Raw genomic sequence first — 19,312 nt, forward strand, 5'->3', positions numbered from 1 at the left:
GCTTCAGGAAGGCCCTGCCCAGTCCATCTGACCCCCTTCCTCATCTGGTTCACGTGTGTGTGTGTGTGGGGGGGGGGACATGAGACCGTCTTCCAGGCTTACAAGTGTGAGCAGTCACCTTCCAGTGTTGGCACCTGCAACATTCCAACCAGCCGCCATGTGAGTAACCTCTGGCCACGGACTCTCCTGTCCCCCAAATGGAGTGGGCCCTGGTGGACAACAGCATGGGTTTTAGACTCAGGGTTTGAATCTTCGTTTCATCGCTTGCCACCAGCTCTCACTGGTAATCGTTGTAAAACTGGCCCCACCTCAGACCATTCCTTCATTTGAGGACCAGAAATAATGTGCACAGAACAGTGCCCGTGGTAACGAAATGACCCCATTTCCCAGGTGAACAAAGCGACGGTCCCACCCTGTGCAGCAGCTGGGCTTGAAGCCCTCACCGGGCATCCCCATCTCCTGAGAGCCTCCGTTTCCACCTGCCATGTCCTTTCATGGAGCCATGAAAGGTCCCATTTTCCTTTCCTCTTTTGAGGTTTTGCTTTGCTTTAGTTAAGATGGTAACATTTGTGTGTATTTTACTGCAATTTTCTTAAAAAGTGGTTTGTCACTATGAGGGCAGGCCAGAATTTCCCTTGGCACAGTGGTCAAGGTCAGGTTCCAACAGTTAGCTGTTTGCCTGCCAATAGCAATCAGGAGGCCATGCGGCCTCGGCTGGGCCTGTTCTGTTTTCTCGTCATTGCTTGCTTGGGCTGGGGGAGCTGGGCCAGAGCTGCAGGATCAAGCCACTTTGTCAGGATGGTGGTTATAAACACTGGCACTGAGCTCCAGGAAGCTAGTCCCCTCGCACACTGTGGCCCTCGTCCAGGTAACTGAACAGAAGGCACTGGCGGCCTCTCAATGGCTCTTCTCTGCTCTAAGCTGGGTGGGTGTTCAGAACACAGGGGTGTGACCCAGGGCAACGAGGAAGGGAGCAGGAGATGGAGAGAGCTGTTTACTTGGGTTGGGCTCCTGGCAAGGCCTCTGCTGAATGACTCAAAAGCCAGTGTACCTCTGCCTCAGCAACAGCAGGTCTCGGGATGGATATGCTTTAAAGGGGTACGACGTGAGCTTCAGAGCTGGGGACACTGAACACTTTGCTTTTGGGGGATCCCAATTGAAGGTCAGGACACAAGGGAATGTCTGCTGCCCTGCCATTTCTAACTCAGGGTTTCGCCAACTCTATCCTGATTGGCTGAATGGTCAGGCACCATTGTTGTGTGCAGTTTACAAACCAGTGAGGACTCCCCAGCCTTTTACAGTGGGTGGGCACCATTCTTTTCAGCCCCTGGTTTGGGCTGAAATTAGAATTTTATAACTAGTCTTTTTCTGTCCAGGGGCCTGCCTTCAGCCTGAAGGGCTCCGGAGGCAACCCAGACAGCAGCTGCCTCTGGGACACTGGCTCCACTCCAGCTCCCTTCCCCCACTGGGGGCACAAACTGGGAGGCAGGGGGCTGCTTGGCCAGGGCTGAGATCCCTGCTGCAGAAGTCCCCAGGGGGCCAGGCAGGAATAATCACCAAAGAGTCCACCCCAGTGCCCTGGGCAGCTACACAAACTGGCATGAGCCCTTGACTCCCTGCTACTCACCCAACCCCTTCCCTTCAGTCTGGTTTGCTCAGCCACAACCCCACACACTGATCAGCAAACAGATCCAAGGCAGCTTGGGGAGCCCCACACCCACTGCTGGCTTCTGCTGGAAACATGAAAGGCTGTCTGTTGTCTTTCCCTTCTAGCCAGAGGCCAGCCATTGCCTCCAGGCCAAGCTGCATGGTGAGTGATGTGTTGCAGGGGGAATAGAGCTGATGAGACTGGCCTACATTTTATGGAGATTCTACTGTGAGTGCTTAACGTGCACACCTACTCCATACACATCATCTCACCGAAGCCCCGAAATGGGACATTACAACCCAGGACAACGAGGCTCTAAGAGCTTTCCTGACCAGCCCAGGCTTGTACAGCTGATAGGTGGCCACATGCCTAGAGTCAAAACAGCTGTGACTGAGAAGCCTCTCTGAGCGTCACATGGCACCATTCTTCCCCTCCCGTGGAGCCTGTGGTTGACCTGGGCCTGCACAGAAGTGGGAGGCAGTGGGCTAGGATTTTAGACAACTTGCAGGACAAGAAGCTGTAAAGTACAGAAAAGAATTTATTGGAAATCTCCTGAACACATTTTAGAGTCTAACTCAGTATTTCCAAACCAGGTAGGCTGCAGGAGGGAGGGACTCTGCCCCTGGAGACAGATGGCTGGTCCCAGCCCCGCCCCCCAGTGCTGCAGAAGTCGGTCTATCTAGGCGCACACCTTTCATTGTACAGGGCTGAGGGGCAAGGGCCAGCCTTGACTATTGCTTTGCTCCTCTTTGGCCTCTCACTGATGGGGTCCTGAAGAAAGGTTGCTGCCTGCACAGGCCAACAATTAGGACATCAAGGCCAAAGGCTTTGACTCAGTCTGTGCACTCAGGCCCTTCCACACTTGGCCTCAAATGGGCAGTGGCTGAGACACTGGGGTGGGTGGGGGGGGGGCACAGATAACTTGCCATGGCCTCCCCCCTTCTCAGCACGGGCCATGAGGATAACCCACTGGGCTATGGATGGTTTCGCAGGCCCTGGGGGTGCTCTGGCCCAGATAGGAGGGCCAGTCGGACACCGCTGCTGGGAACTTCTCTTTGTGCAGAGAACACTCACAGGCAGGCTCAGCCTCACGGAGACGGCATCAGGCCCACAAGGCCTCAGAGCTCAGCTTCGTCCGTGGGAACAACATCACATGCATTTACTACAAGCAACTGAGGGCCATGTGCTCCAGCTGCTGCCAATGAACACCCCTGGTGGGTCAGGAGGAAAGGGGCAGGCCTAGGTTTCCACGGCCAAGACAACCAGTTAGGCTGGTAACGGGACAGCCTAGGAGGGTGAGGCCAAGCACTTGACTTACCCAAGTAACAATACCTGAAGGGTTAAGTCAATCATGTGCCAGCTTTAGTTTCTTAACAAGGAACCAGTAAACCTCAGGGCAGCGTACAGATGGTGGGATTAAAGGAGGGTGGTGGCCAGGCCCCGGTGAAAGGAGAAAAGGGCCCATAACGCAGCCCTGACGAACAGAAGCAAGTACCCCAGGAGGGGCCAGTCTGGACATCCCCAGGCCCACCAGTGGGAACACATAATGCCCTTGGACACAATGTGCAGCACGACTCCAGGGGTCACCACATACAGCACACACGGCTTCCTCGGCTGCCAGAACAAAGCCATCACTGCAGGCGCCGTGAGAGGTCCAGGCTCTTGCCGGGAACAGGTAGGTGTCCAAGGTAAAGCCTGTTGTCAGTGCAAACGCAGCAAGTCTGGGAGGTCTGCTGCCCTCGCCAGCCCTGTTCTTGGCTCCCACCTTCCATATGTGGGAAGGAAGACCCCCAGAGCAGCAACCTGGAATCTGGGGAACCTCCAGGAACAGGCCCTGCCCCAGGAACAGGCCCTTCACCTTCCCCAAGTGGAAACATCTAACCTCAAACATAATTTCTCTATAAAATATCTGACTTCTCTGAAAGTAATAAATATTTACCATATTCTAAAACCAAGGAGCAGCAACAGGGGAGGGAAGAGAAGAGAACTTCTGTGACTCCAACCCTAGAGACACAGGATTTGGTTTCCATGTAGCTGAGGAGCTGAGCACAGGCAGCCGCCAGGGCTGCTCAGACCCTCTGCTGGGGGTGGGGCTGGCACAACTTTCAAGGGTGGGAATGGCTGACTTTCAAGTTCTCATCTAGGGCAGAAGGCCTGTCATATTGCCAAAAGTACGGGGGCAGAGGGAGGGAAAGAGGAAGATACCAGAACCAAAGGGGCTACACAGAGCCGGAGAGCCCTTCCTTCCTCCCAGCACGGTCTCCTTCCTCCCTCTGCCTCCACACCAATCTCTGGGCCACCAGCTGGAATGTTAAATGGTTGGTGGTGACAGGCAAGGGGCCAGTTGTGGGAAGAACGGGAGGGCCGCCTTTGTGAACAGAAGCAGCAGGCCCTGCCTGCAGAGGACCTTTTTGTCACAAAGAGTCTCCCCATCTCCAAGGCCAGAGGGCGAGTCCTCTCAAATGTTCTCACAGGGCCCGACTGCTGCCATGAAATCTCTACGAGGGGCAAGAGCAGGGACTTCTGGGTCCCCATGGGGGAAACCAGCCTCCCCTCCACCTGGCTTGGAGCAGGACGAGGAATGGGAATAGCTGATGAATGGGAGGCTCTCTGTCTCCTGGGACCACAAAAAGGGGAAGCTGCTGGTACTCGGGGACACCAACTTTTACTGCAGAGTTTCCACAAAGGCATCAAATTCTCGGACGTTCTTCTCGTGCACAGCCAGCTTCTCTGGTAGCGAGTCCTGTGCCAGAAGGGGAGAGAAGAGCTGCTCATTCAGGGAGGGCCTTGAAGAGATGGCCAGCGCCGCCACCCTGGGCGGAGAAAGGGGGTGCAGCTCAGCAGTGCTGGGCCAGGAGAGCAGCATTCAGGGCAACCGCGCAGGCAGCGGACAAAGGGCTTCAGGGTTCTGTGGGGCTCGGGAGGGGGTTGACACAATGGCCTTGGGAATCGAAGTGACCCCACACTTAATGACATAGAAAAGGACCAGGATTGTCAAGGGCGGGGGAAAAAAGTAGACATGTGTAATACCCTTTGTAAGACTTTAAGCAATAAAACAATTAAAAACAAAAAGTCATCAAACTGCTGCATTCTATGGATGAGTAGGAATAAACTGACCAAACTCTTAATTTAAAAAAAAAAAAGGACCACACCACCCACAGGACGACAGAAATTAAAGATGGAATATCTTTGGCACAGATTAGACTGATACTAGAATTGAACAGAAGGTTTACAGTGCTCAAAATTAAAGATTCCTCACACCCTGTGCGGGGTGGGACACATGAACAAGGCAGTCCCACCACACTCCTAGCAGACTCCGGTCAGCAGGTCTGCGGCGAGGCCTAGGAACCTGCATCTTGCCACCAGCAGAGGAGGGTTAGAGAGGGTTGGAAGAGAATAAAAAAGAAAACAGAACCAAGAGTAGTTAAATTTAACTGCCCTCAGGTATCAAAAAAATTTTTTTTTAAATTAAAAAAATTTTTTTTAAATATTTAAAAAAAAAAATCTGACCTAATCTTGTGGTGTATCTCCATTGAAAATTTGCGTATGAAGAGTTTAAATGATCACAGATTTCCTGACAGGCACCAGGTACTTGGAAGAGGTGGGACAATCTCCTACCTCAGAATTCCTAAAGTGGCCCAGACACACCAGACAGCCAGGCAGCTTGGGAAGGACTGGCTGCACCACCTTGGAGAGCCTTCCTGGGCAGTTCCTCCCACCACGTTTCAAGTGTGTGGGGGTGAGGGTTCCACTGGCTAAAATCAGAAGCCAGACTCTCTGGGATCAAAGCTCTGTTTTGTAAGCTCAGTCTGACTGTGGGTAAGTCATTTGGTCACAGTGTCAGTTTTCTCATCTATAAAATGAGGTAAGACAACCTACCTCTTCAGTTGTTGAAGATGGTATAAGGCAGTTAGAAAAATGGTTGGCACCTCAAAAGCCTTGATAAATGTTAATAATAATTACATAATTATTGCATTGTTATTACTACGAGGGCAGCGATTCCTAGATTCCCATTCTAGAGTCATCCCTGTGATTTCAGTGTTGGAGGAGACATCCCACTTCAGGCAGAGGGACCCTGGCATCTCGTGGCACCGGACACCCCAAGCTTGTGGCCGTCCAGGGCACCCCTGGCACTGCAAGGCAGGAAACAGAATCCCCAAGTGCAGATGTGGTAATGACAGTATCAAGACACCTGGCTAAACAGAAGCACTACCAGCTGAGGAATGGCCCTTAAGGGTTCTTCTGCCCTGTTCACCTGGCATCTGCCTGGCAAGCTGAGCAGCTGAAGGTGAGAGCTGTTAGAGCAGCTGGGCTCAGTGGCATCAGCAAGGAGAAGACACCAAGCACTGAAGAGGAGTGTGTAAAAATGCTGAGCCTGTGCAAAAGGAGGAAGTGAGTGCAAGAAAATTCAAGACAATGACTGCAGGCATAATGCAAATCTCAATTGCAATCAAAAGAAGATACTGAAAAAAAAAAGAAAAAAAGGAAGAGATGGTCTAACGGAGTCTCTTTCCTGTTAGCGGGAAGATGGGAGGCGTGGGAGAGGGGGCAGTAACAGGAAGACACTTCCAGGTCTGTGGAGCAGAAACAACATCAAGGGGGACGGAAGTTCAGAGGATGAAAGGGGGTTGGGGGAAGGGGTTTCCATACCAAGTCCTCAGCCATGGACTGTGCCCCGATATCTATGGAGAGGCTGCTCAGTTGAGGGGGGTTCTGAAATTCACGATAGAAGGTCCCCAAGTCCATTGGAAGAATGTCGTCTTTAGAAAAAGCCGGTTTCTTAAAAAATAAGACCAGACTCAGTTTAGCTTACCATGGACCATAGAGGAAAATCAGAGATGAACAACCCTCTTTCCTTCCAGTAAATTATCAAAGAAATGGTTGCTCCAGGCTTATCTTAGGGGGAGAAGTCTTACCCCTTTTCTCTTCTGGACAGCTGAATACTAATCCTGTTACCTTTCCCCTTCCCTGGTTAGGGTTATATCATCTTCCTTTAAATCAGTGGTTCTCAACCTTGGCTGCACATTAGAATCACCTGGGAATCTTTTTAAAATCCTGATTTCTGGGCCTCATCCTCCGGAAATTCTGTTTCTTTGTTATGGGGTGGGGCCACAACATTAGTAACAAAGAAACAGAATTTCCAGGGGATGAGGCCCAGAAATCAGGATTTTAAAAAGATTCCCAGGTGATTCTAATGTGCAGCCAACGTTGAGAACCACTGCTTTAAATGCCTTTCCTTAGCATAGGGCTATCCATTCAGGCAGGAATAGAACCTACTGGGAAATCTCCATTTAGAGCTGAATTGCATTATGTCAATCAAAGACATGGCACAAAATGCCTTCTTGTTCATTGCTCTCCAAATGTACTCAAGCAGGCTATGGGAGCAGGTTTCCCACATACACTGCCCAGTGGGGGCCCCTCTGTTCCCTGTGGAGGAGGTCCCCTTAGAGTGCAATGGATGCCTCTAGGTTTATTTCCCCTGGGGCAGCAAAGGTCAAGGAAGGTGAAGGCAACTTACGAAGTCGATCATGACAAAGTCGTCATGGGTATTGCCACTGCTGCCACCGCTAGAGCCATCAGAGTGCAGGCTGCCCTGGAGAGGAGATTCAGTCTCTGGGGAATCTGGAGGATTCACCTGGTTCAGGATAAAGCAGAGGAAGGGGCTGGTTCTGTGCACTGGGGGCAAGTTACTGTAACAATGGAGGGTTCTGTAAGAGAGAAGGGCTGGCTGCAAATCCCTAAGCCTCAGGCAGGGCTGATGGTCTGGGAACAGCGATGTGCCCAGGAAGGACAATGACTCACTGGAAACTTTAGACTCACCATGGGATCAGCATCCTCCAGTTCTAAATTCTTGGGAGCAAACATGGCAAAGGGTATGTCCAAACTAGTCAATGTCACCTGAAAAGACACAGGAGAAAGTATTAGTGCCTGCCCCTCACCCATCTTCCATTTTCCCTAGAAGCTGACAGAAGCTGGAGGCCCGCAAGTTCGCACCAGGTTGACCACACTGCCCCTCAGGTTTGTGTTGGAGATCCCCCAATTTCCACCACCTCTCATCACAAGCCCACAGCATAAGCAGGGGTTAGGGCTTCCCAAGACCCCAGGACTTCTGCTTTGGAAGCCTGACCCACAGTAACTCAGTGACAGCTGTTCAATGTCAGAGCCAAAGAGGAACTTCCTACTGAGTTAGGCCGAGGTGTTAGGGGGCAGAGATCGAATATTGGGGACTAGTTTTAGTTATCCTATATAATAAAAGGCTAATTAATATGCAAACTGATCAAACCACGGATGACAGGTCGCTGTAACACGCACTGACCACCAGGGGGCAGATGCTCAATGCAGGAGCTGCCCCCTGGTGGTCAGTGCGCTCCCACAGGGGGAGCGCCACTCAGCCAGAAGCAGGGCTCAGGGCTGGCGAGTGCAGCGGCAGTGGCGTAAACCTCTCCCACCTCCACGGCAGAACTAAGGATGTCTGACTGATGGCTTAGGCCCACTCCCCAAGGGCTCCCAGACTGCGAGAGGGCGCAGACTGGGCTGAAGGACCCCCAAGTGTACGAATTTTGTGCACTGGACCTCTAGTAAGAAATAAAATAAGAAGTATTAAACATGCTCTGTTAACCGTGATTGTTTTGTTCTGATTAAAGAAAGCACATTCTAACCTGGTTGGGAGTTGTACACCCTGAGACTGGGAGTCAACCTTGCCCCAGGGAGTCATCATTGGACCTGGGAGTCAACCCTGGAATGCAGTCCATTCTCATTCAAGAACTGCCTATTATCCTGCAAAGATTAACCACCTTGTTGCCCAAACAATGGAGTCCCACCCCAGCTTGCTTTGCCTATTTCCTCACCCTTGTAATACCCTAGCACACTCACTCTTATTCCTTTTGCCCAGGTAATAATCTCTGTCCTACCCAATATAAGCAGTTGACTGATGGGAGGGGGAGGGTTGCAGAGAAGATTTTTGTGGATGACCTGGTGCTCTCCAATACAGCCAGCATTACTGGAACAAATGCTCATGTATAATTCAGCCCTGTCTCCACCTGATTGGCTCCAGTAGTGACAGGCATCTAGAACCAATGGTTGTCCAGTTTCAGAGGCAGACACTTCAGTGCACTGTGTTTGTACTGAATGTAGGAGGCTTAAAAGATCACAGAACAATATGTTGTAGGTAGTTTTAGACAGACATGAGCAGAGGAGAGGCGATGGGCGAGTACAAAAGGTCATGAGGATGGAAAACCCCAGGTACCTAGCAATCAATTGTAGGGTGGGACCCTCAAGTCACCTGGGGGTGACTTTTCTTCCCCTAGCATATCACTGGTCTGGTCTGGAGGTTTGGACCCCCTGACCTTTCCTCCCTAGAGATAACATCTAGGCCTCAGTTGTATTTCAGCTTCAGGCCCAGATAAGCAACAAAGCCAGCCACAGAGGACTTGGGGACCAGCATCACTGAATAATGACACCCTCCCCTGGCTCGTGTGGCTCAGTGGTAGAGCACTGACCTATGAACCAGGAGGTCACAGTTTGAGATTCCTGGTAAGGGCATATGCCTGGGTGGTGGGCTTGATCCCCAGCAGGGAGCATGCAAGAGGCAGCCAGTCAATGATACTCTCTCATCATTGATGTTTCTCTCCCTCTCCCTCTCCTTTCCTCTCTCAAGTCAATACAATATATTAAAAAATAAAAAAGACACACCCCCACGCCCGTTCAGACAATCAATCAGTGGAGACCACAACCCTGAATGGACACACCTGGAAAGCTACTGAATATTTTATTGAGATCTTCCCCTGGGACCTCCCCTAAAATCTCCACCCTTAAAACTCTTGGGCTGAAGGGACTCAGTGCACAGCCGCTGGTGCCTTTCCCTTCCCCTCAGCCCCCACGCACCTTACCGTCAGCTTCCTCACTCCCAAGCTCCAAGGGCCCTTCCTTTACCTCCGTAATTTGTTTCCTAAGCCCATTTCTACTAAGAATTACTTATTTCTCTATCTCTGTAATTTACCCAATAAATGTTCTCTTACAGTTTGGGTCTTGGCTCTGAATTCTTTCCTAGCCAGAACCCAAGTACCGAGGTTGCTGAACCCAGGTTTGGTCTGACACCACCAGTCAGACAACTGGTGCTATTCCTACCACCTACAATAAATAGTTCTTAACCTTTTCTGGAAGGTGTCACAGGTTATTAACACCGTTCACAAAAATTCTCACACACACTTATACAATTCAAACATAATGTCGGTGGCTGCACAAATCCCAAGTTAAGAGACCCGCCTATAAGGCCTCACTCAGATGTGGCTCGCAGGTGGCAGTGGCAGAAAACTTACCTGGTTGATGGGTTTGTTGACAAAAGCCCCCACTTTTCGGGCAAAGATGGTCTCCAAGACATCATGGGGAGAGGCCCGTCCCTCACTACTGTTCGATACGGTTTCAGTGTCCTCGCTGGAAAAGAAATGTAATGTCGGTACTCATTCCCTACCCACAGCAGAGCCTCCTGGGTTCCCCACAAATCTACCCTCTGTGGGCTGCAGCCTAGGGCAGGAATTGCCCCACCCGCCCACTCAGTGGGAAACGGCACTCTGTCCGCTGCCACTGTCACCCTGCCCTCTTTAGTTGAGAGCAGAGGGAAACATTTCCTGAAACAACTAAAACTATGCATATGTGAACACGATTCAGTGTTATAATTGTGTAAAGCTTCTATGAAATACCAATAAGCTTCAGTCATCATGCATACACCAATCATACATATAGGCAAGCAGCTCCCCAAAACTGTAATTTAAATATTAATTACAGACAGACTCAAGATTTTAGCTGCTTTCCATCTCCTTATTTTGGTTTTGCTTAGTTATCTAAAAGTGCAATTAAGATGGTATAGTACAATGCTGAAATTTAAACCTTACCTCACAAGGAGCATTATTCCAAGTCGAGAGCCCCAAATTTAACTGTCTGTAGAGCCAGAGCTTTTTAACCCATGACAAATCGCCAGGGCTGAGGTCCTCTGTGCTCCGAACCCTGCCTTCTCCTCACCCCCCCGACATCCCTCCGGTCAAGGATACATTCAATGTCACTGTTCCCACTGACCCCTCTGCGACCCTCCAGTCTGATGCTGGGTCCTGGATGAGAGGGCGCTCCAAGCAGAGAAACAAGGGCCCATGTTGTGGCTGCCAGACCAGCAGCCACAGCCCTGAGAGCAGCAGAGGCTTCTAGGAAAGCTCTTCTGGCCAAAAGCAGGGGCTCAGGGTGGGGCGAGGGCTGTAAACCCCAAGTGGCCTCTGGCTCCAGCCAAGAGGAGAACCACTGAGGAAAGCCTGTGCTCTGACCACCTGCATTTAAGAGCCTCCTGTACAGGGTCCGGTCTTTACTCCTAGGAGTCGAGGCTCAAAAACTAGAGTGTCAAAGGACTAACAGGATCTTCCTTTGATTATCTAACGGGGGGAGGGATAAGAGGATAGAAGCTGGGAAGTCAGGAATGAAAATAATTATTTTTCCTAATGGAAGGTGCAAAAATTTGACCTTCCCAAACAATTCCCTTCCCACCACTCCACCGTGGGAATGAAAAAAAAAAACAAAAAAAAAAACCCCAGCAATTTCTATTATCCAAAAGTTCATTTAGGATTCGGCAGGGTAATCAGCGTCATTACCTCTGGGGACTCCCAGTCAAGGGAGGGCAGGTCAGATCAAGAAGCCCAGCTCCCACGGGAGAGCTACGCGTGTAATGGAAAGAGTGAGCAGGACTTAAGTCCGGGGAGCCTAGCTAGGCTTGTGCCAGCCACTTTGCAAGCTAACTGCTCTTAGGCAAGTTACTTAATTCTTCTGAAATCCTCTCCTCTTCTCAAAGGAGGTAACAGTGGTGATCTTTGTAAGGTGGGATTATGAAAACTTTCGTTTCCTATCTAATCAATGTATCATTTAAATTTCACAGAATGTATCAACTGCTGCTACCAAAAAAAGACAAAAGATTAAAAAAAATATTTAATGAGAAAAAATAGTTTTCTAAACAATCTCCATGAAGCACTCACATAGCAGAAAAAGAAAAGCAATCCTGACCACCATCACAGAGGCACCATGGCTCAGATTCACGGTACACACCCTGTCTGGTCCTAGGAAGCAGTGAAGACCAAATCCACGAGAATAAATCTTGGGTAAAAGAAACACATCTGAAAACCCCCTCACTGGATGAAGGTGGTAGGAGCCAAGCCCCTGCTGTTTACTGTTACTAGTGAAGCCGGGCCAGCTTCCTTACACACCAGCTGCAATATAAGATTCTTACCAGGAACTTTAAGGAATGCACACTCAAGGCGCAGATGCCAAGCCTGAGCCAATGCTGAGAGCCACTTTCTACCAATAACAAATAAGCGTGTTTCAGGGCAGACCCGCCCCTCCCTGGCCTGAGCATGGGCAGAGCCAAGACAGGAACTCACCTGCTAGAAGGTGTGGCAGCACAGTGGGCCCCGTCCGAAGGGGTATAGGTTGCCAATCTCTCCTGATCAGCCTGGGCACCGTGAGCAGGCTGGTTGGGAGCAAGAGGTACCCCACCTTCCTTCCCTGGAACCATTAGCTTTAGGGAAAAATGAAAAAATACAGTGAATTGTGGCAGCCTCGGGCAGAAGACACTCCTGGCCTAGCATGATAGTATCTGGGTCTGAGTTTCTCCATCACCAATGCTGCCATCTACTGAGCAGGAAACCTTGGCTCTTTATCCTCCCTGGGACTCAGTTAATGGGAGACATGCACAGCAATGACTACAGAAGGAAAAGGAAAGAGGGAGAAGCTCTTCTTGCTTTTCTGAAGTTTAAGAGGCCCCTTCCTCTCAGAGCCACATTAGTTCTCCAAAGTCACAGAAGAGCTTTGCTTCCAAACACTTAGAATGAAACTGGTATCTCAAGAGGCCTCTCATCTGCCTCAGGGCAGGGAGGCAGCACAGGAACTCCCAGGGTCTGCCCCATCTTTAAAGATACCTGATGAGGATGTGTGGTGTTTAAGCCAGCTGCAAACACTACTGGATAAGCCAGGTCAGCTGATCCAACGCCCAGGGCAGCAGGCTGGTAGGAAAGGCGAGAGCTTGAGAGCTAAGCAAGAGAAAAACAAAGGGCAGAGGAAAAGAGGAGGAAAAAACAGGCAATCCTGGAGCATGACTAATGATCAAGATTAGAAGAAAGGGAAGGAATGGATCCCAGCCTACATCCTCAGGGTCCTAGGGGCCTGATGTAAGGGTTAAGGACAGACCAGGACATTTCTTTTTAGATGGAAAAAAAAACAACAGACGTGTTTGCAGTGGACTGAGGTTCCAAGCTCCGTGGCCTTACCAAGGCCACAAATGATTCCCTTGCCACCCCCTTTTTCAGCTAACTGTTTCTGTGCCCAGCCCCGCAGGTCTGTGGAGCACAAGCCAGGGCAGAACTTGGAGCCAAAGTCATCGGTATTTCTCAGGTCATTCTATTTTCTCCTTAGTCCTTGAGGTCCCTTCGGAACAGAAGGCGTCTCTCTAATCACACCCTCCCTCACCTCTGGGTATGGGAGGGCTCCTATTTATGTTGAAAAAGAAAGAATACCACTCTTGGATTGTTTATTTGGAAGGAAGATATAAATAACTCCATGTATTTTTCACATCATTAGGAGGGGGCAACTGAAAAATCCTATTTTGGGCTGCTCTTGCTATGGCTATGTCCTGTTAAAAATCAATTACCAAGCCTCAAAATAACCCACAGAACACTTGGGGACATTTAAATAGCAATACCCTGTACTTTATTTACAATTTTTAAATAAAAAGATGCCATCTAATTTATCCCCTTCTTCCCAGTGGACTCACTTGATGGGAAAAGGCCAGTCCTGCCATGGGGACCCTCAGGGTATCCGTCACCACAGGAGTAGGGGTCTGAAAATGTGCCTTTGTAACAGTAAACACACACTGTGCACGGATACAAACAGAGACAGGAGAAACAGAGAAGAAAAGGGACTTGAGAAAGAAGTGAAAAAACTCCAAAGGGCAGTAGCAACAGAGGCTGAAATGCACAACGGAGGTCAGGCGTGAAACGGGGAGAAAGCTGCATGACTGCCTTCCCCAAAGGACGGCTGGCAGCGTCTGAAGAGAGATTTATCCCAGGGTGCTCCACTGCATGCGTGTCTCCCTGATGAGCAGGTGGAAAACACAGCTGAGTCGAGCTGGGATGACTTGGCAAAACAAAACCCTGAACCAAGCATTAGTCTGTCTTTAGTCAAGAGGATGGGAGGATATTAGAGAACAGCCGCCAATAGGAAGGGCCCAAGAGCAGCCGAAAGGTGTACTCAGGATGAATGAGGAAACAGGTTAAAATGTTAGAATGCCTTTTTCTGGGGACTCAGAATCTTCAGAGACAGGTTTAAAAAGTTCACCTTTGTTGACCGGAACTTTAAAATACCCAGGTACCCAGCTGCACTTTCCTACACCACTCCAGGGAAGATGAGTTAGAGTGTACAGATGTAGGCATAGGGCTGAGTGTGTGCATGCATGTGTATTCTTTTTTTTTTTTTTTAATATATTTTATTGATTTTTTACAGACAGGAAGGGAGAGGGATAGAGAGTTAGAAACATCGATTAGAGAGAAACATCAGCTGCCTCCTGCACACCTCCTACTGGGGATGTGCCCGCAACCAAGGTACATGCCCTTGAATGGAACCTGGGACCCTTGAGTCGCAGGCCAACGCTCTATCCACTGAGCCAAACTGGTTAGGGCGCATGTGTATTCTTATTCTTATTTTTGGGTCTTGCTGTTCCATCTTTAATAAGTCTCACCAACTAGCTAATTAATGCTTAGAATTGACGATAGGACCTTAAGTCACAATAGCAGGTTCAGCATCACAACTGTTAACTATTTCTTGACTCAAATGACAACATGATCCTTACTTTGTTGGTGAAACAAACATTACATTAACATGTATTAATTGGACTCTAGCAAAAGCTCAAATAGAAGTTGCTGAACAATTATGCAATTCCCTAAGTTAAACCAAGGGAGAAACTATTTCAGTATTTACAGGAATGAGGAGACCTGATGGCAAATGATTTTCTCGCTCTGTTCAAAATGAGTATTTCTACACCAAACTGTACCAACCTTGATTAGAGGTGTTCAGGGATAGGAATAGGGCTCACACATGGGTGATCAGTATTGATAAGATCTTGATGTGATCTACTTTTAAACTGTGACAAGACACAACAGGCAACTGATACCACAGGTCAACAAACTTTTATGCAAACATACCATGCCGAAATGACTTAACTTTGCCCTAGCCGGCTTGGCTCAGTGAATAGAGTGTCAGCCTGGGGACTGAGGGTCCCGGGTTCGATTCCCGCCAAGGGCACATGCCTGGGTTGTGGGCTCGATCCCCAGTAGGGGGTGTGCAGGAGGCAGCCGATCAATGATTCTCTCTCATCATTGATGTTTCTATCTCTCTCCTTCTCCCTTCCTCTCTGAAATCAATAAAGAAATATATTTAAAAAAAAAAGAAAAGAAAAGAAATGACTTAACTTGCCTTTATTTTTGGAGCTGGGTGAAATTCCCTCTCTATCAGATAGACAAACTGATTTGTTCAGGCCCAGCATCACCATCCCTCATATCTCCCAAGTCACAACTTTACTGTTTATGAATTTATCACTTAAAAAACAAAACTTTAAAGAACATTAAACCTGACATATTCACATTTCATTATCTAAAAAGTAATCTATTTCAATTAATGTGCACTATTAAGAAAGTGGGCTCCCCCCCCCCGCCCTTTTTTGGTCAGTGTTGCTCTATGTCAGTAAGCATACCAGAAGCTACCTCCAGAGCACTCATGCCTACACAACAGATTGATGTGGAGAGAGGAATAATAATATCCCCAAACCAAACTGTCTAGGCAACTTTACAATAAGGCGCTCTTTAACTCTGAATTGGGACAATAGAAATAAGTGACCTGTGGATTCTGTAATGTCCTTCACACACATTAAATTAGTTTTCGTGCCTAACTTCTACTTCTGAAACAGCTTAGAAGCATAATTTTAATCCAATATCTCCTAACAACCCAGGATGGAATAAAAGTAAATTATTTTCTTAATTTAAAAACCAAAGAAAATAAACACTTATGGGTAGCTAAATTAATTTGTTGGGTCCCCAAAATAAGATGGTGATTATCTGGGCCCAGTTTAAAGGAAAGTAGAACTGAACTGGTCTAGAAGAAACTGTCTAATGTGAAAGTCAAAAGGGACGGAATAGAGATGCTGGGCAGGCAAAGCAGGGATCTGCAGGCAATGAATGAGGCAGAAAATGAAAGACTTGGATGGAAGGGAAGCAACTGCCTGAAATTCAGCCAGCTGGCAAAAATGATTCCTTAGCGGAAGCAGTCTCGGTACCATGTACAGCACACAAGGCCACACAGGTGCTTCCTCTTGGGAATCTGAGAACACTGTTTGGAGCCTGTGTTTTATTGAAATTCAGTTTGACACTGAAGATGGACTCAAGTGGAAAGTAAATGGTTAAAAATGTTCAGAAAGAAAATGCAGATAGGTAGAAATCTGTGTCAACTATTAAGAAAAACTGCACTGCCAGGCTGGTGTGACTCAGTGGTTGAGCACTGACCCATGAACCAGGAGGTCACAGTTTGAAGCCCAGTCAGGGCACATGCCCAGGCTGCCGACTGGATCCCCAGTAGGAGGTGTGTAGGAGAAGCAGCTGATCAATGATGCTCTCTTATCATTGGTGTTTCTTTCACTCTCTCCTTCTCCCTTCCTATCTCTGAAATCAATAAAACACTATAAAAATTTTAAAAATTAAAAGAAAAACTGCACTGCTCGTTTCTAACTGGCAAAATGCTAAAATATGCTAAATAATTATTGGCTCCTTCAGTGCTTCGTCCATTATTGGGAACCATATTTACCACTTCAAACAAGAAGTAGCTACCAAATTAACAAGGTAGGTTAGAGTATCTCTCTGGTATGAGAATGCATATGGAATTCTGGGACTGATTTTTCTAGGGAATTTTAAGATGTCCCTGGGAAGGCAAGGTTACATGTAATGTAGGTTAAGAATGGTTACTGCGTTATTACCTGCTGGATAAGAAGGCTCTTCTTCACCGCATAAAAGAAGCCCTTGAAACAATCACCACCACCATCAAATGAAACTCTAAATTTTGACACCATTTCATTAGACCCATAACTACCATGTGCCAAATAACTACCATCACCCCAGAACCTGTTCCCCTACCTGGGATGGAGGTGAGGTGGAGAAAGAGGTGGTACACACTTCTTGAGAATCTTCCACAGAAGGATACGTTACTCCAGTGTCCTCACCAGCAGTTCTATAGTGAGGGGAAAGGAAATCATGAATTTTATGGGGGTGGCAGTCGATTTTAGAAAGGACACAAAGAGATACAAGTTTGTTTTCGGCAGAAATCATAGGAGTTCAGCAAGAGAGCTCTGCTGAGTACTTCATAATTTCAGACCAAACTGTCTAGGTAACTTTATATTTTTATTATTATTTAATATATATTTTTATTGATATCAGAGAGGAAGGGAGAAGGAGAAATATAGAAACATTAATGATGCCCTAACCGGTTTGGCTCAGTGGATAGAGCGTCGGCCTGCAGACTCAAGGGTCCCAGGTTCGATTCCAATCAAGGGCATGTACCTTGGTTGCAGGCACATCCCCTGGGAGGGGTGTGCAGGAGGCAGCTGGTCGATGTTTATCTCTCATCGATGTTTCTAACTCTCTTTCCCCCTCCCTTCCTCTTTGTAAAAAATCAATAAAATATATTTTTTAAAAAAAGAAACATCAATGATGAGAAAGAATCATTGATTAGCTGCCTCTTGCACGCCCCACACTAGGGATTAAGCCTGTAACCCAGGCATGTGCCCTGACAGGGATCGAACCTTGACCTCTTGGTTCATAGGTCGATGCTCAACCACCGAGCCACGCCAGCCAGGCCCATGTAGGCAGCTTTACAACAGACTGTCTTTAACTCTAAATTGGGACAATAGAAATAAGGGTGATCTGTGGGTTCTGTAATGTCCTTCACACACACTAAGTTAGCTTTTGTGCCTAACTTTTACTTTCCAGAGAGCAGCATCTAGAGGTTGACAATGACTTTTTTTTTTTTTTATAACCCAAACATCTTACTTGACATATCATTTGAGAATATCTGCTTAAGCCTGGCCAGTGTTGGGGTCAAAGAACTGTCAGCAACAGACTACAATAACACAAAAGTCTAGACTCCAAAGACAAACCTATCCAATTTCAGAAGTCCTTCACATAAAGGCAGTATCCTTCCTAATACACATCTATTCCAACCTCTAGAGAATCCTAGAACTGTTTTCTGGGAACTAGGCCTGAAGATACTTGATTCTCATGTATAACTGAATTGTGCCAATGGTAACCTGAAAACCATTTGATTTGCAAAGGACATTCCACAAATTACTGCCACTCTTATCTCTAAGTCAAATCACTACTGTCAAGATCCAACATGTCCAAGAATTTTGGGAGACATTCTGTATACCCCAAGTCTGGGTGTACCTTATAGGCAGCAGCAAAAAAGGAAGCTAGCCATTCCATTTCTCTCCATGTGGTGTCTCCATCAGTGCCCCAGGCCCATTAGTGAGTGCTGATAAAGGTGCCCTGTGTACCTGTGCCAGATGGAAGCTTCTGCTAGCTGCAGTATAGGAAAGTGCCTTTCACATTCCTCACCTGTAATTGCAGGGGTGCATGGGCGAGGAGCTGGGATAGGGACGGTCCACAAAGTGATCAATGATAATCCCCATGATAGGTGGGGTCCTCTCAAATTGCCTGTAACGCAATATGCAGATTGCAGTACTTGTTAGAATGCCTTGCCAGCCTCCCTGAAGTCCTCAGAGGGCCCCTCACCTAATATCTATTAGCAGGAACCACCAGACCCTTAACTATCGCATCCCAAATATAAACCACCATCTCCACATTGTTGGTTCTGGGACACTCAATAAGATTTTCCAATGAAACTGGGCTCTCTCTTGACTCTATTCTTCAGAAGGGAACTGATTTCAGCAATGGCAAAGCTGAACAGCAGGCTTAGCTATGGAGTTTGGGTGAAAGAAACATTAATATCTTTGAAAGAGTTCTTTTGGATTCCAATGCTCTTTCCTCACCTTGTGGACATGAATGCCAAGTTAATTCTGTAAGCACAAGAAAGCGTGATGGTGCCCACAGGGGTGCCCACTGTCCCAACACGAACTGTTTGGAAACCTAGGAGAAGAGATAAATAATTAGCTTCCTCCCCAGAGAATACTGATGCTGCCCAGTCTCTTTCCTTGAATCATTCAGCCCATACAACCTCTGGCATTATCCACGTAGCACCCTGAGTGCCTCAATTTCATGTGTGTTATTTTTTTCTTTCAATTAATTCTATATTGACCAATATTAGCAAGGGAAACAGCACTCTATTTTCAGAGAAAACTACCTCTAAAGAGGTATAACACTTGTTAATCCTAAAGCTTTAGCGAGTCCTAACCAACCCTGCCTGGACTGTCACAGGCTCAATGAGAACCAAGGGGCACCGGGAGTTTGTAGTTTGTCACAAACACCGGAAATTTTTTTTTTAAATATATGTTTTATTAATTTTTCACAGAGAGGAAGGGAGAAGGATAGAGAGTTAGAAACATCAATGAGAGAGAAACATCAATCAGCTGCCTCCTGCACA

At 47.7% G+C, this 19,312-nt stretch overlaps 2 protein-coding genes across 18 annotated transcripts in view; both read right to left on the bottom strand.

Moving 5' to 3' along the window:
* F2 (coagulation factor II, thrombin) overlaps positions 1 to 19,312 on the bottom strand; it is a 236,153-nt gene that overhangs the window by 45,564 nt on the left and 171,277 nt on the right. The window lies entirely within an intron of this gene.
* Positions 2,169 to 19,312, bottom strand: part of ATG13 (autophagy related 13) — a 33,132-nt gene continuing 15,988 nt past the window's right edge. For 7 of the 17 annotated variants that reach the window (XM_059709484.1, XM_059709476.1, XM_059709475.1 and 4 more), the window contains 11 exons: positions 18,762 to 18,858; positions 18,328 to 18,426; positions 16,852 to 16,945; positions 13,449 to 13,547; positions 12,598 to 12,708; positions 12,061 to 12,197; positions 9,967 to 10,081; positions 7,469 to 7,546; positions 7,167 to 7,283; positions 6,299 to 6,427; positions 2,169 to 4,391 (listed from right to left, as the gene is read on the bottom strand). In XM_059709484.1, the coding sequence (XP_059565467.1) occupies positions 4,314 to 4,391; positions 6,299 to 6,427; positions 7,167 to 7,283; positions 7,469 to 7,546; positions 9,967 to 10,081; positions 12,061 to 12,197; positions 12,598 to 12,708; positions 13,449 to 13,547; positions 16,852 to 16,945; positions 18,328 to 18,426; positions 18,762 to 18,858 (1,154 nt within the window). In that variant the 3' untranslated portion in view covers positions 2,169 to 4,313. Of the gene's footprint in view, positions 4,392 to 6,298; positions 6,428 to 7,166; positions 7,357 to 7,468; positions 7,547 to 9,966; positions 10,082 to 12,060; positions 12,198 to 12,597; positions 12,709 to 13,448; positions 13,548 to 16,851; positions 16,946 to 18,327; positions 18,427 to 18,761; positions 18,859 to 19,312 lie in introns of those variants that run through there. The other 10 variants (XM_059709474.1, XM_059709473.1, XM_059709479.1 and 7 more) reach the window with 10 other exon arrangements.

The sequence above is a fragment of the Myotis daubentonii genome, chromosome 9, assembly GCF_963259705.1.
Source record: "Myotis daubentonii chromosome 9, mMyoDau2.1, whole genome shotgun sequence".
NCBI classification, from domain to species: Eukaryota; Metazoa; Chordata; class Mammalia; order Chiroptera; family Vespertilionidae; genus Myotis; species Myotis daubentonii.